This window comes from Papio anubis, chromosome 12, assembly GCF_008728515.1.
Source record: "Papio anubis isolate 15944 chromosome 12, Panubis1.0, whole genome shotgun sequence".
Classification (NCBI taxonomy): Eukaryota; Metazoa; Chordata; class Mammalia; order Primates; family Cercopithecidae; genus Papio; species Papio anubis.
In genome coordinates this window covers 33,188,703-33,215,704 of record NC_044987.1, presented here as the reverse complement: position 1 = coordinate 33,215,704, position 27,002 = coordinate 33,188,703, and the positions used below count along the sequence as shown (strand labels likewise).

Below are 27,002 nucleotides of genomic sequence, written 5' to 3'. Positions count from 1 at the left end.
CCCTGCACAGAGGTTCCACTGGGGTACTGCCTAGTGGAGCTGTGAGAAGAGGACCACCATCAACCATATTTTAGAATGGTAGATCCATCAACAGCTTGCATGTGTGCCTGGAATAGCTACAGGCATTCAATGCCAGCCTGTAAAAGCAGCTGCGGGGGCTGTACCCTGCAGAGCCACAGAGTGGAGATGCTGAAGGCCTTGGGAGCCCACCCATTGCATCAGTATACCCTGGATGTGAGACATGGAGACAAAAGAGATTATTTTGGAGCTTTAATATTTAATGACTGCCCTGCTGGGTTTTGGACGTGCATGGGGCCTGTATCTCCTTTGTTTTGGCCAGTTACTCCCATTTAAAATGGGAGCATTTACCCAATGCCCATATCCCTATTGTATCTTGGAAGTAACTAACTCGTTTTGATATTACAAGATCATAGGTGGAAGGGAGTTGCCTTGTCTCAGATGAGACTTTGGTCTTGGACTTTTGGGTTAATGCTGGAATGAGTTAAGACTTTGGGGGACCATTGGGAAGGCATGATTGTGTTTTGAAAAGTGGGAAGGACGTAAGATTTGGAAGGGGCCAGGGCGGAATGATATGGTTTCGTTCTGTGTCCCCATCCCATCTCATGTTGAATTGTAATTCCCAATGTTGAGGGAGGAACCTGGTAGGAGGTGATTGGATCATGGGGGCAAATTTCCCCCATGCTGTTGTCATGATGGTGAGTGTGTTCTCCCAAGATATGATGATTTAAAAGTGTGTGGCACTCCCCCAACCTACCTCTCCTGCTCTGCCATGGTAAGATGTGCTTGCTTCCACTTCACCTTCTGCCTTGATTGTAAGTTTCCTGAGGTTGCCTAGCTCTGCTTCCTGTTAAGCTTGCAGAACTGCGAGTCATTTAAATGTCATTTCTTCATAAATTACCCAGTCTCAGGTAGTACTTTATAGCAGCACGAGAATGGACTAATACAACGTCCCACTTAAAAGTCACAGAGTGGCTCCAGGCACAGTGGCTCACACCTGTAATTCCAGCACTTTGGGAGGCTGAGGTGGGTGGATCACCTGAGATCAGGAGTTTGAAACCAGCCTGACCAACAAGGTAAAACCCCATCTCTACTAAAAATACAAAAATTAGCCAGGCCTGGTGGCAGGCACCTGTAGTCCCAGCTACTCGGGAGGCTGAGACAGGAGAATTGCTTGAACCCAGGAGGTGGAGGTTGCAGTGAGCTGAGATCACGCCACTGCATTCCAGCCTGGGCAACAGAGCAAGATGCCATCTAAAAAAAAAAAAAATCACAGAGTGGCAAACCAGTTAGGAAAACTGGACTCATTCATCTTCTGTATTCAAGAAACCCATCTTACGTGTAATGACAACCATAGGCTCAAAGTAAAGGGTTGGAGAAAGATGTAGCATGCAAACAGAAAACTAAAAAGAGCAGGGGTTGCTATTCTTAGATCAGATAAAACAGACTTTAACAGCAGTAAAAAAGGAAAAAGAAGGGCATTGCCTAATGAATTCATTCAATTCAATAAGAAGATTTAACTATCCTAAATATATATGCCCTCAACATTGGCCCTCAACATTGGCCTCAACATATGCCCAGATTCATAAAACAAGGACTTCTAAGGACCTAGAAAGCCATACAACAATAGTGGGGGACTGACAGCATTAGATCATCAAGGCAGAAAACTAACACATTCTGGACTTAAACTCAATGCTTGTCCAATTGGATCTAATAAACATCTACAGAATAATTCATCAACCACAGAACATAAATTCTTCTCATCTGTACACAGAACATACACAGAACATATACTCCAAGATTCACCACATCCTTGGCCATAAACCAAGACTCAATACATTTTAAAAAATCAAAATCATGCCAGTCATACTGTCAGGTCACAGTGGAATACAAAGAGAAGCCAACGTCAAGAAGATCTGCACAAACCACACAATTACATGGAAATTAAAAAGTTTGCTCTGGAGAACTTTGAGTAAACAATAAAATCAAGGCAGAAATAAAAAATTAAAATAAATGAAAACAGAGATAACAACTTACCAAAATCTCTGGGATGTAGCAAAAACAATAGTAAGAGGAGAGTTTATAGCTCTAAATGCCTACGTCAACAAGTTAGAAAGATCTCACATTAATGATCTAACATCACACCTAGAGGAACTTAAGAAAAAAAAAAAAAAAAAACAAGAAAAAACTATCCCCAAAGCTAGCAGAAGAAAAGGAAGAACTAAAGAGCAGAACTGAATGAAATTGAGACCCAAAAATCAACAAAACCAAAAGTTGTTTTTTTAAAGGATAAACAAGATTGATAGACAGCTAGCTAGACGAACAAAGAAAAAAGAGAAGATCCAAATAAACACAAACAGAAATGACAAACATGACATCATAATGGATCCCATAGAAATACAAAAGATCCTTAGATAACTATTGTGAACACTTCTGCACACACAAACTACACTATCTAGAGGAAATGATTAAATTCCTGAAAACGCACAATGTCCCAAGTTTAAATCAGGAAAAAACTGAAGCACTGAACAGACCAATATTGGGTTCCAAATGGAATTAGTAATAAAAAACTTACCAACCAAAAGGAAAGCCCTCGCCAGAGAGATTCACAGCTAAATTCTACCAGATGCACAAAATAGAGCTGGTACCAATTCTACTGAAACTATTTCAAAAAATCGAGAAGGAAAGACTTCTCCCTAACTCGTTCCCTGAAGCCAGCATCACCCTGATACCAAACCCTGTAAGAGATACAGTGAAAATGGAAAACTATAAGACAATATCCCTGATGAACACAGACACAAACATTCTCAACAAAACACTAGCAAACCAAATCAAACATAACCACGATCAAGTTGGCCTCATTGCTGGTATGGAAGGTTAGCTCAATATATGCAAATCAATAAATATGATTTACCACATGAAAAGAATTAAAACCATATGATCATCTCAATAGACACAGAAACAGTTTTTGATAAAATGCAATGCCACTTCTTCATAAAAAGCCTCAAGAAACTAGGCAACAAACAAACATACCTAAAAACAATAAGAGACCACAATGACAAACCCACAACCAACATCAGACTGAATGGGCAAAAGCTGGAAGAATTTTCCTTGAGATCTGGAACAAGGTAAGGATGCTCACTCTCACCACTCCTATTAACACTGGAAGTGCTAGCCAGAGCGGTCAGGCAAGAGAAAGAAACAAAAGGCATTTAAACACGAAAAAAAGAAGTCGAACTATCTCTCTTGCATAATACATGATTTTATACCTAGAAAATTCTAAAGACTCCACCAAAAGGCTCCTAAAACTGATAAATGTCTTCAGTAAAGTTTCTGGACACAAAATAAACCTGCAAAAATTAGTATCATTTCCATACAACTATAGCGTTCAAGGTGAGAGCCAAATCAAGAAAGTAATCCCATTTACAATAGACACACACATACACACACACACACAAAATACCTAGGAATACATCTAACTAAGCAGATGAAAGATTTCTACAAGGATAACTATAAAACATTGCTAACAGAAATCACAGATGACACTAACAAATGTAAAAACATTCCATGTTCACGTATTAGAAGAATCAATATTGTTAAAATGGCCATACTGTCCAAAGCAATCTACAGATTCAATGTTATTCCTGTCAAACTACCAATGACATTTTTTCCAGAACCAGAAAAAGCTATTCTAAAATTTATATAAAATCAAAAGAGCCCAAATAACTACAGCAGTCCTAAACAAAAAGAAAAGTCAGAGGCATCACATTACCCAATCCCAGACTATACTATAAGGCTACAGTAACCAAAACAGCATGGTGCTGGCACAAGAGCAGACACACAGACCAATGGAACAGAATATAGGACCCAGAAATACAGGTGTACACCTACAGCCATCTGATATTTGACAATGTTGACAAAAATAAGCAATGCAGAAAGAATTCCTTATTCAATAAATGGTACTGGGATACCTACCTAGTCACATGCAGAATAATGAAATTGGACCCCTACATTTCACCATATACAAAAATTACCTCAAGGTAGATTAAAGATTTAAATATAACACCTCAAACTACAGGAATCTAAAAGAAAATCTAGGAAATATAATTCTGGATATCAGCCTTGGGAAATAATTTATGACTAAGTCCTCAAAAGCAATTGAAAAAAAAACAAAAATTGACAAGTGAGACCTAATTCAACTAAAGAGTTTCTGTACAGCAAAATAAACTATCAATGGAGTAAACAGACAACCAACAGAATAGGAGAACATATTCACAATCTATACCTCCAACAAATGTGTAATATCCAGAATCTATAAGGAACTTACACAATTGAACAAGCAAAAAATCTCATCAAAAAAATGGGCAAAAGACTTGAATAGACACTTCTCAAAAGCAGACATACAGGCAGCCAACAAACATTTAAAAATGCTCCATATCACTAATCATTAAGATATGCAAATCAAGACTACAATGACATACCATCTTACACCAATCAGAATGACTATTATTAAAAATTCATGCCAGGCATGGTGGCTCACACCTGTAATTCCAGCACTTTGGAAGGATCACTTGAGCCCAAAAGTTTGAGACCTGACTGGGCAACATAGTGAGACCTCATCTCTACAAAAAATAAATAAATAAAAAGTTTGCCAGGTGTGGTGGTGCATACCTGTAGTCTCAGCTACTCAGGATGCTGAGGTAGAAAGATCACTTGAGCCCAGGAGATTGAGGCTGCAGTGAGCCACAATCGTGCACTCCAGTCTGGGTCACAGAACGAGACTCTGTCTCAAAAAAGAAAACCTAAAAAACACAAAACCTAATAAATGCTAGTGAGGCTGTGGAGAAAAGGGAATACTAATATACTGTTGGTGTGAATGTAAATTAGTTCTGCTACCATAGAAACTGGTTTGAAGACTTCTTAAAGAACTTAAAACAGAACTACCATTAGACCCAGCAATCCCATTACTGGATACATAGCCAAAATAAAATAAACTGTTCTATCAAAAAGACACATGCACTCACATGTTCATCACAGCACTACTCACAATAGTAAAGATATGGAATTAACCGAGGTGCCCATTAATAGTGGATTGGACAAAGAAAATGTGGTATATATACACCATGGAATAGTATGCAGCCATGAAAAGAACGAAGTCATGTCCTTTGCAGCAACATGGATGTAGCTGTAGGCCAAGATGCTAAGCAAATTAACATAGGAACAAAAAACCAAAAACTGCATGTTCTCACTTATAAGTGGGAGCTAGTCATTGGGTACTCATGAACATAAAAATGGCAACAATGGAAACTGAGGACTACTAGAGGAGGAAGGAAGAAGAAGAAAGGGTTGAAAAACTATTGAGTACTATGCTCAGTACCTCAGTACCGAGCTGATGGGATCATTTGTACCTCAAACATTAGTGTCACACAATATACCCAGGTAACAAATGTGCACATGTACCCACTGAAGCTAAATAAAAGCTGAGAAAATAGATAGAGCTGCAACAGCTGGGAAAAAATGGTCTAATATGCTCTTTTCCAGAGTGTAACACATACTCATTTATGGTATACAAGCAGTTTTTAGGTGGTACATTGAATATATATTTAAATAGTTAAGAGTTTATTTTAATGTCTTTTAGAAAAATTATAACTGGCATATCAAATCCGTGATTTCAGAGATATTATTGCTCAGGAAGAGGCTAAGTAAAACAAAAATATTATTAGACTAATGAGTTCAGTAGTGAGTCTGCTTCCTGATAATCCCTACTAACTCTGCTTAATATCTTTCCACAGCACTTATCATTATTTGACATGTACATTTGTTGCTCCTCCTCCCACAGTGTAAGATCTATGAGGGCAGGAATTTTGTCCATTTTGTTTGCTGCTATATGCCCAGAACTTAGAATAGTATCTGGTAACTAGAAAGGGCTCAATATACAGTTACTGAAAGAAAGGAATGATACCTGATGTAAATGACGAGTTGATGGGTGCAGCAGACTAACATGGCACAAGTATACATATGTAACAAACCTGCATGTTATGCACATGTACCCTACAACTTAAAGTATAATAATAATAAATAAATTAAAAAAAAAAAATTCAAAAAAAAAAAAAAAAGAAAGGAATGGGGTACAAGTTAGAAAATGATTGAGGGGGAAGAGGGGGGAAGGAAAGAGGAAGGAAGGAGAGAGGGAGGGAGTAGAGTTAAGCAAATAAATAATATAAAAGGTATGAAAATGTAGCAATAGCTGTGAAGCCCATAGAATACGGTTTGGAAAGCATAGGAGTAACAGGCTAAAGTAACAAGCAGTTTGGTTAGAGAAGATAAAGAATTATAGATGCTTGAATAATATGCTAAAGGCCGGGTGCAGTTGCTCACGCCTGTAATCCCAGCACTTTGGAAGGCCAAGGTGGGCAGATCACCTGAGGTCAGGAATTCAAAACCAGCCTGGCCAACATGGTGAAACCCTGTCTCTACTAAAATACAAAAATTAGCCGGGTGTGATGGCGGGTGCCTGTAATACCAGCTACTCGGGAGGCTGTAGCAGGAAAATCGCTGGAAGCTGTGAGGCAGAATTGTAGTGAGCTCAGGTTGTGCCATTGCACTCCAGCCTGGGTGACAGAGTGAGACAGTGTCTCAAATAAATAAATAAATAAAGCCCTCGAATATTAAAAGATAACATAAAATTCTCTAGGTTATGTCGCTGATCCCCAGGAATATTCTGAAGGTTCTATCCAGAACTCTGCCATTTCCATTCTTTGATAAAATTGAACAATCTTTTAAAGTCATTGGGAAAACACTCAAGATTAAAGATCTTAATGGAATCTAAGTGTCAGCGTTAGAGGCTCTGCTACTTTCTAAGGCAAGCATGCCAAGGAGAAAACAATGGCTGCACCAGGGTCAGGATACTTTCAGGTCTTTCTTCTGGCTCCAACATTGACTAGATGTGTGATTTTGTGAGAAATTGTATTTTCTAAAATTGAGGAGGCTCCTTAAGACTTGTGAGTGGAAACAGAAATAGAAAGAGGTGGTAATTGAGGTGTGGGACTCAAAAACAATTTTAATCTGCTGAGATTGTGGTTGCATTCAGTTAATAGAGAGTTACTGAGCACTTCCTTAAGCCAGGCACTGCTGTCAACCTAATCACTGCCCTTAACTTAGGAAAACAAATCTTTAATCAAGAAATTATAAAATTCTATAAGTGATCTAATTACATGAATTACTGTAAAGTACCCAGCATGTTACCTGGGTGCTTAATTTTGGTCCAGCATGTTTGCAAAAACAAAGGAGGTGACAGTTGTATATGTTTTAAACTTGACAAGCATTGGTCTCAGTATAGCATTTCCCAAAGGAAAATCCACATAACGTCACTGGAACACAAGCTGTTTATAGTTGGTGCACTGAAAAAAGCATTTTTAGCTTTAACAATTATGTAATATTTTTATTATATTTTTTAAAAGTTATATCTAGATGTAAAAGCCACGATTTCCAGACAGTGTTGTGCAGGATGTGGCTAAGTGAAAAAATGCAAGGGAGTAGGACTGTCTTGCATAACCGTGGCTCGCTTGATCTCCCTCACTCCGCTATGTTTTCATTCAAACTATCTGTCACTATCTGACATTAATTTTTTAAATGTGCGCTATATTATTGAAAGTTTTAGACATTCTCATAAAAATATGGGAAAAGGGAATTACTAATATAACTCTTCATCAAATGGATTCCTACCCCAGTTACAGTAATCTTGCTTTAATCAATCACTTGCAGAAGCTAGTAAGCAATGTACCTGACCAATCTGCAGAGTCAGTTTTTGAGCTGAAAGGAACGTTAATGCTCTGGTTTTACAGATAAGTAGACTGATGCCCAGGAAGGGCTGTGGTCACACAGGAAATGGGCAGCAAACTCCGACACATGCTACTTAATGACAGGTCAGTGCATTGCCCATAACCTCTACTTATAGGCAATATAGATTAATGGAGTTTTCTTCTCTTAACAGTTTCAATGTGCTGGAAACCTGTAAAGTTAACGGAATGGTATTGGTTGCTTCATTCAGACACTCACATGTGCAGAGTCACTGCCAATAATCAAGACAGAAAAAACAAAACAAAACAAAGATGAATATGAAATTACAATTTTCTGACACACAGTTTTATAGTATAAATATTACACAGTATACTATTGATGAAAACACCAGAATTACCTCCAAGGACCATGCCAGCCTGACAGCACTTTCTAAGGCGACATGCTGGGCAGTTTTTTCTGCGGATTTTATCAACGATGCAGTCATTTCTTCCAGCACATAAGTAGTTATGCTGCCCTAAAAAAAAAAAAAAAAAAAAAAAAGAGTCAAAATTATTTACAATATCTAAGATTCACTGGAAATTCTATGCAGTGGCAACTGAAATAGAGACTAGATACACATCAGCAAGTGCATGACTCAGCCAGCTTCCTGCCTGGCACAGCTGAATGTTGGTGAAGCTATAAAACTGCTCAGTACTTTACCTGTGCCTTTAGGAGCCTAAATGAGGTGAGCGTAGCTGAAGAATCAATCCTAGGGCTCCTTTAAAAATCTTTTGCAAAAGATTTCTGTTTATCTTCTTAATGGTGTCAGTATCAGATTGCCTTTAGATGTCATTTCAAGATTAGCTACACGTTGTTGATAAGCATTAGTTGTATGAGGTGGTCAAACTCTAGTAAAACCTTTCTTTCTGACATCGATGCCTTTAAGAAAACAGATACAGACTAAAGAATTGAAGAGGCCTCTGGAATAGACTTTTTAAAAAAATCTAAATTCTTAGTTCTATTGGAAAAGTCCCAGAGTTGGTTCTCTCTTTAAGGAATCAATGGAAGAGCATGTAAAAAAAGAGCACTTATTGTACTGAATTTAATATTTGCTTTATTTTGACTACACATTAGAAAATACCTTGAACAGAAATAATGATAAAGGAAGAACTTAAAACAGACAGAAGTACTCAATAAAGAAGAGAAAAATTATAGAAGTACAGATGATACACATCACACATCACCCTGGGGTCACTTTGTGTAGAGGAAACTATGGATGCCTTTAAAAAGGTCTGGCACATGAATTTAATATTCAACAATGATTTTTAAACCACAAATATGCTAATAAGGCATGGAACAATCTAATTTATTTAGATTTAACAAAAATAAAAAAATTCAGCTTAAACATGTAAACATTAATTTACTTTTTCTGACACTCTTTTTTTCCCCAAAAAATTCTTTAAAATAGACTGTGAGTCTTTTAGTATCATCAGCCTACTTCAGCCTACTTATACTTCTGAACATGACAAACAATTTTAAAAGATCATGGAATTTTCCTGTAGTATTTACATTAGTTAAGATTAAAATCAGAGTCTTCTGGCCAAAGTTTGCAGTACAGGAACTCAGAGGTACCTACAACATGTACTTAATCAAGCAGGGGAAGGATAAGCCTAAATGGCAAAGGGCAAAAACGCCAAAAGGCCTATCTATGTGACAGCTGATATCAAGAAGGTTCCTGACCTCGGGCATTTCTGGAAAAGCACAAATATTTTCATAAAGATATATGCCTCTATAAACTTATGTTCATGTACACTCACATAGTAGTGTTCGTCTCTTGTTTAGAGTCCCAGGAATTAAGCTTTCACCTAATAAAGGGTAACTGTGAAGCCTCGTATCTATGCTGACTTTTGTGCACATAATGCCGGTCCTACAGGAGGTTAGCAGAGTGTACTGCATGCTACTTTCTGATTTGACTCTAATTTATTTATTTTTTTAACCACAAGTTATATATTTAGGCTATAGGAGTGACTGTGAGAGCAAGGTGTGTGTAAGTCAGTCTATCAATCGATCGTCTATTTAGACCCTATATTGGTATCTCATAAGAAGAGAGAACAGAAAATAGCAAGATTTTCTATTCTTTTTTTTCAGACGGAGTTTCGCTCTTGTTGCCCAGCCTGGAGTGCAATGGCACAATCTCGGCTCACCACAACCTCCCCGTCCTGGGTTCAAGGAATTCTCCTGCCTCAGCCTCCTGAGTAGCTGGGATTAGAGGCATGCGCCACCACGCCTGGGTAATTTTTTATTTTTAGTAGAGATGGGGTTTCCGCATATTGGTCAGGCTGGTCTCAAACTCCCAACCTCAGGTGATCTGCCCGCCTCGGCCTCCCAAAGTGGTGGGATTACAGACAAGAGCCACCGTGTCCGGCAAGGTTCTCTATTCTGTACAGAAAACAGACTTCAAGAAATAGAGCACACAGATGTAATTGTTGTTTGAAGGGAGGCTGTCCTACTCTCTGCTTCCAGGTCATAAATACCCAGGAAAAAGGTCTGATCTAAACACCAGAAGCTGGCATGCTGCTCATCTGTCTCATTTATATTTCTAAAATGGCCTACAATATCACCTCCTTATTCAGTGTCTCATAGAGTCCTCTTTACCAACCGTTTTTGCTTTCGTCCTTCAAACGGTTCCTTCCTATCTGCTTTCAAGTCTTGTCCCATCGATTTCCTCCTTGCTCTCCTAAAATCTTTAGTCTCTCCTGTCCAGTGATGTCCTGCTCTCTCATTATTTTTCCATCCAAAAAAGTTCCAGCACTGGCCGGGCGCGGTGGCTCAAGCCTGTAATCCCAGCACTTTGGGAGGCCGAGACGGGCGGATCACGAGGTCAGGACATCGAGACCATCCTGGCTAACACGGTGAAACCCCGTCTCTACTAAAAAATACAAAAAACTAGCCGGGCGAGGTGGCGGGCGCCTGTAGTCCCAGCTACTCCGGAGGCTGAGGCAGGAGAATGGCGGGAACCCGGGAGGCGGAGCTTGCAGTGAGCTGAGATCCGGCCACAGCACTCCAGCCTGGGCGACAGAGCAAGACTCCGTCTCAAAAAAAAAAAAAAAAAAAAAAAAAAAAGTTCCAGCACCAAAAAAAGGAACCCTAGCTCACTCTAGATTCTCCCGGAATCCATTCCCCTTTTTTTTGGTCATCAAAGTTGTTGAAAACATCATCTACATTTGCTGTTTCTACCTAACTTTCTTTATTCCTATATGGTAATTTGACTTTTGTAGTCACTATTCTTATAAAATCGCTTAACATCATCAAAGATTTTTTCATTCCTAAATGCTGTGAATGCTTTCCTGATCTTCTGAATCGTTTGCTTCAGGTGATTTCTTTCCCCGCCTGTCCCACTGATTCATATTTTGGGGCCTCTCTTTTCTGACTCTTCACCTGTCTTTCCAGCAGTTCCTTTTAAATTCCCTTTGTCAAGTTCTCTTACTTTCCTTAGTCCTTATATGTTGTGTGCCACTGCACACACTTTGTGGGTAGTCTCATTATCTTCTGATGGTCCCAAAATCTCAATATGAGCTCTGACCTTCCAGTCATCTTTCTAGGTACCTCAAACTCAATATCTAAAAAATACAATTTAGTGGTTATCTGTTCAAATTATATCATGAATTGTATTATTAGAGAAATTCTGTAAGAACATAAGGAAATTCAAAACAGAAAATAACCTACAATTTGATAATCATGCATCTCTTCTCATTTTTGCTTCCTTCTTGCTACGGTTTGAATGTTTGTGTCCCCTTCAAACTTTATATTGAAACTTAATCCCCAATGCAACAATATTAAGAGGTGGGGTCTCTACCTTCATGGATGGAATCAGTACCCTTTCAAAAGGGCTTGAGGGAGCGAATTTGGTCCTTTTTGTCCTTTCTGCCATGTGAGGATGCAGCAAGGGGCACCATTTTGGAAGAAGAGTGCAAGCTCTTACCAGATGTGGAATCTGTGCCACCTTGATCTTGGACTTCTCAGCCTTTAGAACTGTCAGAAAATATTTCTGAATATTTCTGTATTTATAAATTACCCAGTCTAAGGTATTTTTTTATTGCAGTGGAACAGACTAAAATATTTCCAAACTGTCTATACAAATCTAAATGGTTCTTAATATTTATTTGTTAATATTTAAGTGAATGTATTTATACTTTTATGAAACTCTCATTCATTCAACAAGTATTGAGTATCTACTATATCCCAACACTGTTTACTGACTAATCCACGTTTTTCCCCCACTAAATTAAAATGCCATCTTAATTGCTGACGCTACATTGTATTACCAAAGAGCAAAGTTAGAGGCCAAACTGCTTGTTCAAAGCTCAGATCTGCAACTTACTATCCACAAATAATAAAAGAACAACAGAAAATTATTAAGCACTTACTGTGTGCCAGGCACTGTTATGAGCTATTGACATATATTAACTCATTTAATCATCAAAGCAACCTTTGGAGGTATTATTCTCATTTTATAGAGAGTTAACTGAGGCATCTAGAAGTTAAATAACATGCTCAAGGCCACACAGTTAAACATTTTAGGTTAATTATCTTGAGAGGTAGTATAGAAAGTTAAGCATATGGACTTTGGAGCAGTACTGTTTAAGTGTGAATGTCAATCTCATCACCTAGTAGCTGGATGACATTTGGCAATTAAAATGAAGATAACATTAGTACCTTGGATTGGATCTAAGGAATACACAAGCTCATGTAAGAGCTTAGAATAGTGTGGCACATAGCAAGTACTTAACAAATGTCTACTATAATTATGATTATCACACATCTAAATCTCAAATATAGTTAGATTTTTCTAGATGTGGTCCAAGAAGTCTATATCTAGTCAATTTATTCAGTTTAAAGGCAACTTAAATATATTCTGAAACATGCATAAAATTGGGAAATAAGCCCCCAGTATACTCTTCCTAAAGATGTCATCCAGTCAACAACAGATAAGTTATAGCAAACAATGTATGAGGTAGGAAGTCTGGTATGAAGAGACTGATGATAAGTACCAAATAAATTTAAACATAAGTATAAATTTAAATATGAATATAAATAAGGAAATTATAGTTAACAAACAGAATGCAATTCTTATAAGTTTGGAAGAAAGAATGACTTAGAAGTTCAATATTTAAAGTTTGAGTGGGAAGGAAAATATTTAATAATTAAGGACACTGGCATGAAGTCACGACCTTGAGGGGTTGGCACAACTCATATCATTGTAGACTGCCTGTGACAGACTGGAACAGTTTAAAGAAATCTGGAAGCTCAGTTCACTCTAACTTTTCATCATCTTTAACACTAAGTGATGAGCCATCAAAACTGCAAAGTAGATGCATTATCATGCAAACAAAATATAGGGGGAATAGTTATAGGTTTATCTTCTCAAGCAATTTTTTTGGCTTAAAGAAATGTTGTAGCTAGCCAGTTCCAACTAGAGCTGACTAAGATAATTTGGCACGGGGCCCAGGCATTGCCTCTGAACCATAATGCATGGCCAGGACTCAGAGCCACCAAGAATGCAATGAATGCAGAGGAAGCCACTCACTACATGTGTCACTCCATCAGGTACCCGGCTGTATATGCAGGTGAAGAAAGGTCAGGCACAAATGCATTAGCCCTGTCACAACATTTTCCTGGAAATCTAGAAAAAGACGAAAATCTAACATAACATCAGTTGCTACCATTTTCTTCAGACAATAGTCCTCAGTTTATATCCTGGTTTTGAGAAACACATCCATGTCTAGATCTACTCGCTCACTCATCATGAACCATAAGTTGATGGTTCAAATTGCATATTGTTTCTTCTCCTCGGTCCAACATAACATTGTCACTATACAACAAGTGTAAAACAAGTCACTATATTAAAAGACTCGGAGCATTCCATTTGTTAACCATCTTTGCTATTTACCTACATTGTTACCACCAGGAGTATAAGACATTTAGGAACATTTAAAAGCTATAAGCCACCACAAACAGGTTACATGGCATAATGATAAATAGGGGAGTTCACTCCAGTAGGAGCCACTATCTAGCTCTCTCTCTTAATATATGCATCATCTGGCCCTGTTGAAACCTGGGGAGCTTAATAGAGCACTACACTTCTTTCTCCTTGCAAAACTGATCTGTTTTAGGGTGGAGAAAGCAGGGGGTGAGTTCAAACTGTTATGTCTTTTCTTTCTAATCACATACTCTTTCCCATATTCTTTATGCTCCAGAGTACTAACATCCTTGGATTACGCCCAAAATCTCTCATGCCTCTATGACTTTCCTCCCTTCCTTCCAATTTATCAACTTAACAAAATCTCACTCATCTTTCAAGCCTTGGCTTAACTGCTCCCCTCAGCTGGTCTTACCTGACTGTTCTCATAAAGGCTTTAGACATTTCTTCTGTGTACCAACTGCACAGAACATATTCTTATTATATACTGTGTGCCTATTGCTACTAGGTTCTATAAGAGTAGGAAATAATTAGTTTGATACTTTTAACTCTTGTGTCAAATACAGTTTGATAAATATTTGTTAGATAAGTGTATATACAATTATACCTATGGTTTCACTTATATTTGTAAATATAGTTATATTCAACAGTATAAGACATATTTTACTTGTCATATATAGTAAATAGTCACTTGCTTCTGATTTTTTACCCCCTTTTAACTTTTTTCTTACAGAATGCCTTTTATTCAGCAATTTCTTGCCTTTTTATAGTAATAGACCATAATTAAATGTGAAGTCTAACAAGACTATTTTTAACATCTAATTTCCAAGTGTTACTATTTTTTGAGACGGAGTCTCACTCTGTCGCCCAGGCTAGAGCGTGGTGGGCTGATCTTGGCTCACTGCAAGCCCCGCCTCCCGGATTCATGCCATTCTCCTTCCTCAGCCTCCCGAGTAGCTAGGACTGCAGGCCCCACCACCACGCCTGGCTAATTTTTTGTATTTTTAGTAGAGATGGGGTTTCACCGTGTTAACCAGGATGGTGTCGATCTCCTGACCTTGTGATCCGCCCACCTCAGCCTCTCAAAGTGCTGGGATTACAGGCATGAGCCACCGCGCCCAGCCCCAAGTGTTACTCTTATTAAAAAATATTCTGTGAAAATAAAAGCACTATCAAGATGTGATTAGATCATTTTATTTGCCTAGTGACTTACAAAAATTTTAGATAGATGACAAATAAAATTCCATTTTAAAGGAAATAAAATATCTTTATCATAAGAAAGGGACTTACCTGTAAAAGAAGAACTTTATATTGTTTGTGTTGCTTCTCAATATGAGCACAGGTGAACATATTTCACTTACGTCTGAGAGAGTTCACAATTTTTCACGGCATTTTTGAAAAGGAGGGGAAAATCCATAGTAAAATGGCAGGAAATAATATATGTTCAGTAGTTTAAGGAATGAAATAGTGAAAGTCAATATGATGTGACCCGCCAGTCATGGGCTTGAAGCAACATGAGCTGGTCCATATGAGGGCAATCGTTCTACCACAAACACAGAAATACTGGAGAAATTATGATAGAAGCATGTTGCTTAATTACAGTCTGGAAAAAAAGGTACGTAAATCTCCATAAGCCAGAAAAGAAAAAAGAAATGAAAGCCAGAGGAACAAACTTAACTGGACTCTGTGGTGATCCAAAAAAGTTTCAGATACAGATATAAGAAATGCCTGAAAGATAAGAAATGGAGTTTAAAGCCCGTGACAGGATGGGATATATTACTTCAGTCCCAATGGAAGAGAGTGGCAGGGCTGAACTACATGCATAAAAATGTAGAACCTTAAAAGCCTGCCTTAGCAATGAAAACAGGGCTAGAAAACACTATACAGAAAACGCCAGGAAGCCAGGAATCGGTCCAAAAGTCAGAGTGAGAACAAAAATCATTTATGACTAAAAACAACATAAACAAAATAAAGTATTGGCCTTTAATGGGAGGTGAATTTTCACTATTACGTGGTATAGGAACCCGGGCCAAGGAACAAAGACTGGTACAGGACCAGTGAAATTGCCAGCGTCCTTGGAGAGGCAAATGAAAAGCTTATCTGTAGGGACATGCAAAAAATAGAAGATTTGTACAAGAATATTTATAGCAGCAGTGTTCATAATAGCTTCAATCTGAAAACAACCCAAATGATCACCTATAGCAGAATGTGTAAACAAGTGGTTTTATTTATTCAATGCATTATTACACAGCAACGAGAATAAATGTCTAGCTCCATGCAAAATGTGGGTGAACTCCGTAAGTATAATGTTGTGTAAAATAAGCAGACACAGAAAAATACTATATGATTCCGTTAATATAAAGTTCTAAAATAGTTCAAACCAATCTATCATGTTAGAAATTGGGATGGCGGTTACTTTTGGGGAATGATTGAAAGGGCCAAAATGGAGCTTCTGGGAACCTAATGATCTTTAAATTTTGGGGTCTGAGTGATAACAACATGGTTTCATTTACCTACTGATGAGCTCTACATCTTTAATTTGAGTGCTTTTCTGAAAATATTTATCAATAAAGGTTTCTTTCTTTTAAAAACTAACTCCAGCTAAGAGGACAACCTAGAGAGTACTGTGATCCAACAGAGTCTGTGTAGGGTCAGTCAGCGGAAATCCAGAAGCACAGGGTCACGGTCATGTCCAGAGAGAAGAGAGGTGTCTACTGCATTACAGGATTGCAGGATTACAGTTAGAGCCTCTCAGTAAGGTATCTCCACGAATCTCACCAAAGTATCCCACTAGAGGAAGAGTAGCCTGTAATCTCCCACCAAACACAGATAACCCCAGTGACAGTAAAATTCCTGCTTATTGTGTAAAATTATGCACTCTGTCTAACTTCTCTTCCCACACCCTGGCCCTGGAAGGGTCAAAATCAGCTGCCAGTGGGTGAGTGTGGGCAGCATAAACAGAAAAGAAGCAGATCTTATTTGTTCTTCCCTGTAGGCTTCAAGCTCAAAGCAGTGAGTGCTGAATTGGGGCAAAGAAGAAATCTAAATTTAGAAGAGGATTTGTAAATTTGGCATAATGCTTCCCTGGGCATTTTGATTACTGATATGGTTTGGCTTTCTGTCCCCACCCAAACCTCATCTTGAATTGTAATCCCATAATCACCCCGTGTTGTGGGAGGAACTCAGTGGGAGGTAATTGAATCATGGGGGTGGTTTCCCCCCATGCTCTTCTCGTGATCATCATGAGCAGCGTGATCAATCAGTGAATTCTCATGAGAACTGATGGTGTTATAAGAGTCTAGCATTTCCCCTACTGGCACTCATTCTCTCTCCTGCTGCCTTGTAAAGAAGGACATGTTCGCCTCCCCTTCCGCCATGATTGTAAGTTTCCTGAGGCCTTCTCAGTCATGTGGAACTGTGAGTCAATTAAACCTCTTTCTTTTATACGTTACCCAGTCTTAGGTATTTCTTCACAGCAGCATGAGAACAGACTAATACAATCAGTGGAATGAGATGGTTCTTCTGATTAAAATCTATAGGACTGGCCTAAGATTTTATACAGGAGATGGAAGAGCTAGTCTACAAAGCAGGTTTTGTTGTTAGAGGTAATAATGCTGATACTAGTATTTTGAATACACACACACACACACACACACACACAACATATCGATAAAACAATTAGCAATAATTTTGATTTTGCTAGAAATACAAATGTAAACCAGTAATCCTGAACTAGAGGCAATTTTGCTCCCTTCCCCACCAGGACATTTCACAATATCTGGAGACAATTTTGGTTTATACAACTAGAGGGTAGGTATTATTGCAGAGAGACCAAAAATGCTGCTAAACATCCTATAATGCACAGGACATCCCCCCTGCAACAATTATGTGGCCCAATAGGTCAACAGTGTGAGGTTGAGAAATCATGGTATAAATTCATGATCCCCTTACTTTTTCAAAAAGAGATATTTTCTAGGTCTGTTCACTGAAAATGCCCAGAAGTAAAGACAACTCCAGCAGGAATTCAGATTTTCACATCTAATATAATTTTCATCTAAAAGGAATCAGAGCTCCTTGGGGAAATGACTGATCCAGGACTAGGGCAGGAAATCTGCAAGTTGAGCCTGGGATGCTTTGCTGTGACAGATGATTTGCTTTTACTGAGGGCTAATAAAATTGTCTCTCATTGACCACTGATAAGTCACACCAACCAAAATTAAAACCATTTGAACATCAAAAAGAACTAGTTCAAGTGATTAAAACACACTGAATATATATTTTAAAAAACATGAGTACATAATAATATGTAAGAAGAGAAAGAATGAAAGAAACAAGAGGAACTCACTGGAAATAACTGGAGATTACTAGGGCACAAACTCACAACTTTGAAATTTGAAAATTAAAAGTAAATAATAAGTATGTTTGGCTTTCCATTATTAAATGTATTTTAAGATTACCAAATTGCCTCTTGGAAGAGAGAGAGAACTATTAAAAATATTTAGAGCTGATAAAACAGAAGGGATAATAGAAATAGAGAATCTTCCTTTTGTAATTTCTAATGAAATGGCCACCACTTGTCAAGTCTGAAAAGACAATTAAAATACTCCCGCATTTTCCAACTATGTATCTGTGTGAGGCCACATTTTCTTCCCATGCTTCCACCAAAACAACATATTGGAACAGATTGACTGTAGATCCAGATATGAGAATCCAGCTGTTTTCTATTAAGATAGACATTAAAATGACTTATAAAAATGTAAAACAATGTCATTCTTGTCATTACATTTTTTGGTTTGAATAATTAGTGTCTAATGGGTTGGCTTTTTAAAAAAATGAGCTAATAAAAAGTTTTAAAACATTATGAGTTTTAATTTCTAACACAGTAAATACTGAGAGAGATAATTCATGTATACAAAATTTCTTTGGGCTTGTAGCAATTTTTACGCACATAAGGGGGTCATGACATCAGTGTCTGAGAACCGTTGGCCTGTGTAGGATTCTTGTCAAAATGTTTAACTGGCATATAATTATGTGGGGGGAAAAATCAGACAAAGCCAGATTATGGAACTTTCTACAAAACAGCTGGCCTAGACTCCTGAAAAAAAATGCTAATGTCCTGAAAGACAAACAAAGGTGGGAGATCTTTTTAGATTAAAGAAAACTAAATAGAGTTGTCAACCAAGTAAAATACACAATTCCTGACTGGATCCTGAATGAAAAAAAAATTCTATACAAAACATTTTGGGAAAAACTGAAGAAATTTTAATACTGGCTGAATATTAGAATTGTTTTATCAATGTTAAAATTTTGGTGTGATAATATTGTGGTTATAATGGAAGATGTTCTTGTCCTTAGGACATGAATTTTGAAGTCTTAAGAGGTGAAATGTCATGATGTCTGCAACTTACCTTCAAATTGTTGATTACAGATACTCGCAGTACTATTCCTTAAAGTTTTTTTGTATGTTTTCTAGCATCCAGCATATTCTGAAGATGCATGCAGAATGAGACAAAGGTTCAGACCAGTTTTTCACAGTAGTAATCAGGGGATGGTCATGTAAAGTGGAATGAAGAGTGACTATCTAGCAGAGTGTGAAAGACAGCTGGACAATAACAAACCAGTAAGTTTAAAAATATCTTCATGAAGATCCAAGGATTTTTGATAAAAGTGAAGGAAAAAGGTGTGGGGGGAGGGAGAGAAGGAAAATCTTATTGCGCATATTAGAGACCAAAATACTAAGCATTTAACTGGTTTATTTCAAGTAACCTTGTAACAAAGTAGATACATAAACATTTAATTTTCCCTAGAACATCAGTCCCCAGCCTTTTTTGCATTAGGGACAGGTTTCATGAAAGATGAATTTTCCACTGACCGGGGGTAGTGGAGGAGGGGTGGTTGGGGGAAGCAGTGATTTCAGGATGAAAGTGTTCCACTTCAGATTATCAGGCATTAGTTAGATTCTCATAAGGAGCACAACCTAGATCCCTGGCATGCACAGTTTGCAATATGGCCTGCGCTGCTATGAGAATCGAATGCTGCCACTGGTCTGATGGGAGGTGCAGCTCAGGCAGTAATGCTCACTCACCTGCTGCTCACCTCCTGCTGTGTGGCCTGATTCATAGCAGGAGGTGAGTAGCAGGTGAGTAAAATGGCAGGAGAAATAATAATGTATGTTCAATAGTTCAAGGAATGAAACAGTGAAAGTCAGTCTGGTATGGCCCACAAGTCATAGGCTTGTTCTAGGTTGGAGATCCCTGCCGTAGAAGAAATAATAAAGTGCATGGAAATTCCCAAGGATACAGCAGATCTAAATAGTCTTTGGACTAGAATCTAAGACGACACAGAATATGCTGGCTAGAGAACAGACCACTGGGCACTGAACACCAGGTGTGAGCATCTGAGACCTTAAGGGCGATCCTGGGAAGGGATACAGCACACTGGTGGGCAGCAGGGCGGAGAATAGCAGCTCCTGTCTCTTACCCCAGCATGTTACTAAACTTCACCCTGAACTACAGGACACTACAGGAATCCTAAATTAGTCCAACCATCAGACAAACAAGTACTTTGGTATTGACTGGGCATATTCCTGACCTCTTACATATATAAGAATATATGTTATCTTCACCCAAGAATAGCAACTCAACCTGATGGAATTTTTGCCAATCCAAGCATTTAGTACTCAAGGAGGAAATCTAATGTCAACACAATTTTTATGTCTTAGTAGTTAACCAGTTTTATTAATCCTACTTAAATGCATATAGGGTGTTTTTTCTTCATATGAAAAATTACCAATATATGCAAAGTTTTAGCTTCTTAAAATTATATTTACCTGGGATGCAGTGAGTCTTTTTGATCTAAAAAGTAAAATTTTTATTTAACTGCCCACTTACTTCTGTTATCTGTGTTCTACCACCTATTATTAAAAATATAACCTTGAACAGATCACTTAACTTCTTGGTGCTACATTATCCTCATCTATAAAATAACAGTTTAAAAGTTGCTTTGAGGGTAAATAATGTATATAAAATCTATAGCACCATGACAGACACAGAATAAATGCTTAATAAATAGTAATTACGAAGTTCAATAAACAAATATTTCTTGAATATCTACCATGTGCCAACATTGCGCTGATGACACAATGTAGGAATGATCTCGTAAAAAAGACACATAAGAAAGAGTAATTTTCTATAATCAATTAATATTTTTGCTTGCCTTGTTTTTTAGTTTCTTTTTCAGAATCACTGGATATTTATGGGTTGCATATGTGCTCTCTATTCATCATATCTGTTGTCCAACAGCATAGTGATAAGGCCTTTCCAAGACTTTCATTCAAATTCAGTTCTGTCACTCTCTGCAGCATGATAAAATTATTTAATCAAACTCTTAGTTTTCCCATATATATTATAGAAATAAATATTTTATAATGTTGTTATATGGATTAAGTGAGCTAAATTAGATGAAATGTTATCACAATGACTGGTACATAATAAAAACAATAAATCATAGCATGTAATTTTCACCAGTTTACCAATTTCCCTTCATTCTGAAGTAACTCCTTAAATGTGAATTCTACATGATTGGTGTTATTTCCTGCTCTTTATGACCACCAATATGAATTTTAACTGTTATTGCATTTTGGATCATACTGCAGTAGTTTCTTATCTCATCCAGCTATGCTTTTCTCTAATCCGGTTGTTTCCTTATGACACTCAGCCTTGTTTCACAGATACTGTTGTGTTTGTAATAATTCAAAGCAGATTATTATCCAAATTTTTCTTTTCTTTTTTTTCAGCAAATAAATTTTAGGCATATTTTCCCTAAGATTGAATCTGCCTATTACTGATACTAAATGTTACTGGTGTTAAATGAGACAACTTGACAACACTCTAGTGGGGGAACGTGTTAAGTGAGACACTGGCAGTCACCAAAATTTGTTATGTTTCAGGATATTCATGAAAGCTGGAAGCTGGAATGGGTTGGAGGAGTGGGGAGTGTTGGGAAAAGGAATTAGAGAGGAAAGACGAAATTGCTAAGATGCTAAGAGATGACGGATTGTTTGAGGATGTGAGTAAGGCTAGAGCTGGCTAAGCCAGGGAGAAGAGTAGTAGACAGTACAATCAGAGTGCAACAGAGTGCAGATGCTGTAGGGTCTTGAAGGCCACTGTAAGAACTTTGATTTTTCTCTAAAATATATGGTACCACTGGAGACACTGGAGCAGAGGGCTAACATGATCTGACTTATATTTTAACAGTATCACAATGGCTCCTAAGTTGAGGGCAGACTCTCAACCTCTGGAATCTAGGAGGGTAAGGATAGAAATGAGACTGTCAACAGACCACTGCAATACATCCAAAGGGGAATAAGAGTGGCTTGAACCAAAGTGGTCAGTGGAGGTGGGGAAAAGAGGTCAGGTTCTGGATATCTTCTGAAGGCAGAGCCAAGTGGTTTATAGAGTCCTGCTTGGTAGCATATTCATTTTTTTTTTGTTGTTTTTAAAGAAATTAAGTCTTTCATGGACCTCTTCAAGGAGAACTACAAACCACTGCTCAAGAAAATCAGAGAGGACACAAACAAATGGAAAAACATTCCATGCTCATGGATAGGAAGAATCAATATTGTGAAAATGATCATACTGCCCAAAGTAATTTATACATTCAGTGTTACCCCCATCAAGCTACTATTGACTTTCTTCACAGAATTGGAAAAAGCCACTTTAAACTTCATATGGAACCAAAAAAGAGCCCACGTAGCCAAGACAATCCTAAGAAAAAGAACAAAACTGGAGGCATACCACTACCTGACTTCAAACTATACTACAAGGCTACAGTAACAAAAACAACATGGCACTAGTACCAAAACGGATATACAGACCAATGGAACAGAAAAGAGGCCTCAGAAATAACACCACACATCTACAACCATCTGATCTTTGACAAACTTGACACAAACAAGCAATGGGGAAAGGATTCCCTATTTAATAAATGGTGTTGGGAAAACTGGCTAGCCATAAGCAGAAAAGTGAAACTGGACCCCTTCCTAACACCTTATACAAAAATTAACTCAAGCTTAATTAAAGTCTTAAATGTAAAACTGCAAACCATAAAAATCCTAGAAGAAAACCTAGGCAACACCATTTACGAGATAGGCATGGGCAGAAACTTCATGTACAAAACACAAAATGCAATGGCAACAAAAGCCAAAATTGACAAATTGGATCTAATAAAACTAAAGAGCTTCTGCACAGCAAAAGAAACTGTCATCAGAGGGAACAGGCAACCTACAGAATGGGAGAAAATTTTTGCAATCTATCCATCTGACAAAGGGCTAATATCTAGAATCTAAAAGGAACTTAAATTTACAAGGAAAAAACAACCTCATAAAGTGGGCAAAGGATATGAACAGACATTCTAAAAAAAAGACATTTATGCAGCCAACAGATATGAAAAAATGCTCATCATCACTAATCATTAGAGAAATGCAAATCAAAATCACAATAAGATACCACCTCATAGCAGTTAGAATGGCAACCATTAAAAATTCAGGAAACAAGAGATGCTGAAGAGGATGTGGAGAAATAGGAAAGCTTTTACACTGTTGGTGGAAGTGTAAATTAGTGCAACCATTGTGGAAGACAGCGTGGCGATTCCTCAAGGATCTAGAACTAGAATTACCATTTGACCCAGCAATCCCATTACTGGGTATATACCCAAAGGATTATAAATCATTCTACTATAAAGACACATGCACACATATGTTTACTGCAGCCTATTCACAATAGCAAAGACTTGGAAGCAAGCCAAATGTCCATTAATGATAGACTGGATTAAACAAATGTGGCACATATACACCATGGAGTACTATGCCTCCATATAAAGAATGAGTTCACATTCTTTGCAGGGACATGGATGAAGCTGGAAACCATTGTCAGCAAGCTAACACAAGAACAGAAAACCAAACCGCATGGTCTCACTCATAAGTGGTAGTTGAGCAATAAGAACACATGGACACAGGGAGGGGAACATTACGTACCTGGGCCTGTCAGGGGATGGGGGGCTAGGGGAGAGATAGCATTAGGAGAAATGCCTAATTAGGTGACGGGTTGATGGGTGCAGCAAACCACCGTGGCACGTGTATATCTATGTAACAAAACTGCAAGTTCTGTACATGTACCCTACAACTTAAAGTATAAGTAAAAAAAAAAAAAAAAAAAGAAATTAAGTTCTTCATGTCATCTTTCTAAATAATATGTTCTTTTTTCTTCTCTTCAATTCTCTTAAACTGAATTATTTCTGACCATGAATCAGCTTTTCATCTACCTTTCCTGAAGCTGTTCTGCTCCTCTCTTTCTAAATAAAACAGTCTCTCTGGAGCTCTTCCAAATTTCTTAATTATTCACATATCTTCTAACTTATAAAATATGAAATTATATGAAGTATCTAGTTATAACTGACATCAATAATAACATAGTTAGCTAACCAGTAAGCATTTAGAGAATGTAAGGAACTACACATTACATGCAAAATTAAAAAAAAGAAACCACAATCATTTGACCTCACATACCATTGAGAAAGGAGTTTAAGACAGCTACATAAAAAACATTAAAAAATTACAAAACTATTTGTCAACACAGTTGTTTACGTCCTTGTGCTACTCTGATGCAGGATTATAACAGTTACATGCAAATGGTTAATTTCTTCCCTCATATCTATGTAGTTTACTTTTTTCTTCCTGATTATAGAGATCCTAAATTTATCAATGTTCAGCTTCATTATTTCTTCAAACTTTGTTTAGGTACATCAAGTGACTTAAGATTCTGTGATAATTTTCCAGAATCTCCTGTCTCACTTGAAAATGGCTTTGTAAAAAAAAAAAAAAAAAAGAAAGAAAAAAGGGGAAAAGTAGAACTATATGGATAATTAATTAACATTTTCCTAAATGTTATTTAAGTCTAGGCACCCAAATATGTAAGATTTGAGCCGGCCGGGCACAGTGGCTCACGCCTATAATCTCAGCACTTTGGGAGGCTGAGACGGGCAGATCACTTAAGGTCAGGAGTTTGAGACAACCTGGCCGACACAGTGAAACCCTGTCTCTACTGAAAATGAAAAAATTAGCTAGGCTTGGTGGTGGGTGCTTGTAATCCCAGCTACTCTGGAGGCTGAAGCAGAAGAATCACTTGAACCTGGGAGGCGGAGGTTGCAGTGAGTAGAGATTGTGCGATTACACTCCTGGGCAACAGAGTGAGACTCCATCAAAAAAAAAAAAAAAAAAATTGAGCTTAGGCAAGGTGGTCCATGCCTGCTGTAACCCCAGTACTTTGGGAGGCTGAATTGGGATTACTGCTTGAGGCCAGGAGTTCCAGATCAGCCTGCAACAAAGCAAGGCCCTGTCTTTAAAAAAATATCTGGAGGTTGAGGTGGGAGTATCACTTGAGTCCAGGAGTTCAAGGCTGCAGTGAGCTATGATCATGCCACTGCACCCTAGTCTGTCTCTAAATAATAATAAATATTTTAAGTAAAAAATATTTTTAAAAGTTTTGACTACAATAAGATTTTTAAGTATTTTCAATACATCTTTCAATCAATTGCTAGTATCATCTCGTACTTCACAGTGCCCAGTGGTGTGCTTTAGTGAAAGCGGTTTAATTTTTGGAGTCTGCCAAAACTGGGTTTGGTTACCAGCTCCATTACTAACTGCCGGGGTATCTTTAGGAAAGTTAACTTCCTTCCTTGTTTTAATTCTTATATCTGAAAAAAGGAGATGGTAGTAACTTCTCAAACAGCTCTTAGCTGAAAATTAAGGGAGATACAAGCATATAGTATCTTCTTGTGCTTTGCTTAATTGTACTTCACAAATATTGTATGTTTTACAAATTCAGGGTTTGTGGCAGCCCTGCATCCAGCAAGACTATGGGCATCATTTTTCCAACAGCACATGTTCACTTTCTGTCTCTGTCACATTTTGGTAATTCTCAAAATATTTCAAACTTTTTCATTATCATCTCTGTTACGGTGATCTATGAACAGAAATCTTTGATGTTATTACTGTAATTGTTTTTGGGTGTCACAAACCTTGCCCATATAAGACAATAAACTTAACTGATAAATGTGTGTGTTCGGACTGCTCCACCAATTGGCCAGTCTGTCCTTGTCTCTTTCTTCATGATTTCCTATTCCCTGTGTCACAATATTGAAATCAGGACAGTTAACAACCCTACAATGGCCTCTAAATGTTCAAGTGAAAGGAAGGGTTGCATATGTCTCACCTTAAATTAAAAGCTAGAAAGATTAAGCTTCATGAAGGAGGAATGTTGAAAGTCAAGATAGGCCAAAAGCTAGGCCTCTTGCACCAGATAACCAAGTTGTAAATGCAAAGGAAAAGTTCTTGAAGGAAGTTAAAAAGTGCTACTCCAGTGAACATATGAATGATAAGAAAGTAAAAAACAAAACAAAAAAAGCCTTATGGCTGATATGGAGAAATGCTTAGGGGTCTGGACAGAGGATCACACCAGCCACAACATTCCCTTAAGCCAAACCTAATCCAGAGCAAGGCCATAATGCTCTTCAATTCTGTGAAGGGTGAGAGAGGGATGAAAGCTGTAAAAGAAAAGTTTGAAAGTAGCAGAAGCTGGATTATGAGGTTTAAGGAAAGAAGCTATTCCCATAACATAAAAGTGCAAGGTGAAGCAGCAAGTGCTGATGTAGAAGCTGCAGCAAATTATCCAAAAGATCTAGCTAAGATCACGGATGAAGGTAGCTACACTAAACAACAGATATTCAATGTAGATAAAACAGCCTTCTCTTGGAAAAAAAAGATGCCATTTAGAGCTTTCAGAGCTAGATAGCAGAAGTCAATGCCTGGCTTCAAAGCTTCAAAGGAAAGGCTGACTCTCTTGTTAGGGGCTAATGAAGCTGGTCATTTGAAGGTAAAGCCAGTCCTCATTTATCATTCTGAAATTCCTAAGGCCCTTAAGAATTATGGTAAATCTACTCTGCCTGTGTTCTGGAAATGGAACAGCAAAGCCTGAGTGACAGCACATCTATTTACAGCATGGTCCACTAACTACTTTAAGCCCACTGTTGAGACCTACTGCTTAGGAAAAAAAAAAAAAAATCCCATGAGCGCTGATGGAAATGCGTAAGAAAGTTAATGTATTCAAGCCTGCTAACGCAACATCCATTCTGCAGCCCATAGATCACTGAGTAATTCTGACTTTCAAGC

General features: G+C 37.8%; 1 protein-coding gene across 3 annotated transcripts in view; it reads right to left on the bottom strand.

Moving 5' to 3' along the window:
• PGR (progesterone receptor) overlaps nucleotides 1-27,002 on the bottom strand; it is a 98,535-nt gene that overhangs the window by 52,678 nt on the left and 18,855 nt on the right. For all 3 annotated transcript variants that reach the window (XR_002516906.2, XM_021925345.2, NM_001164590.1), the window contains 1 exon segment: nucleotides 8,216-8,332. Coding sequence is in view for 2 of the 3 variants with exons in the window: in XM_021925345.2 (XP_021781037.2) it covers nucleotides 8,216-8,332 (117 nt within the window). In the remaining variant the exon portion in view is untranslated.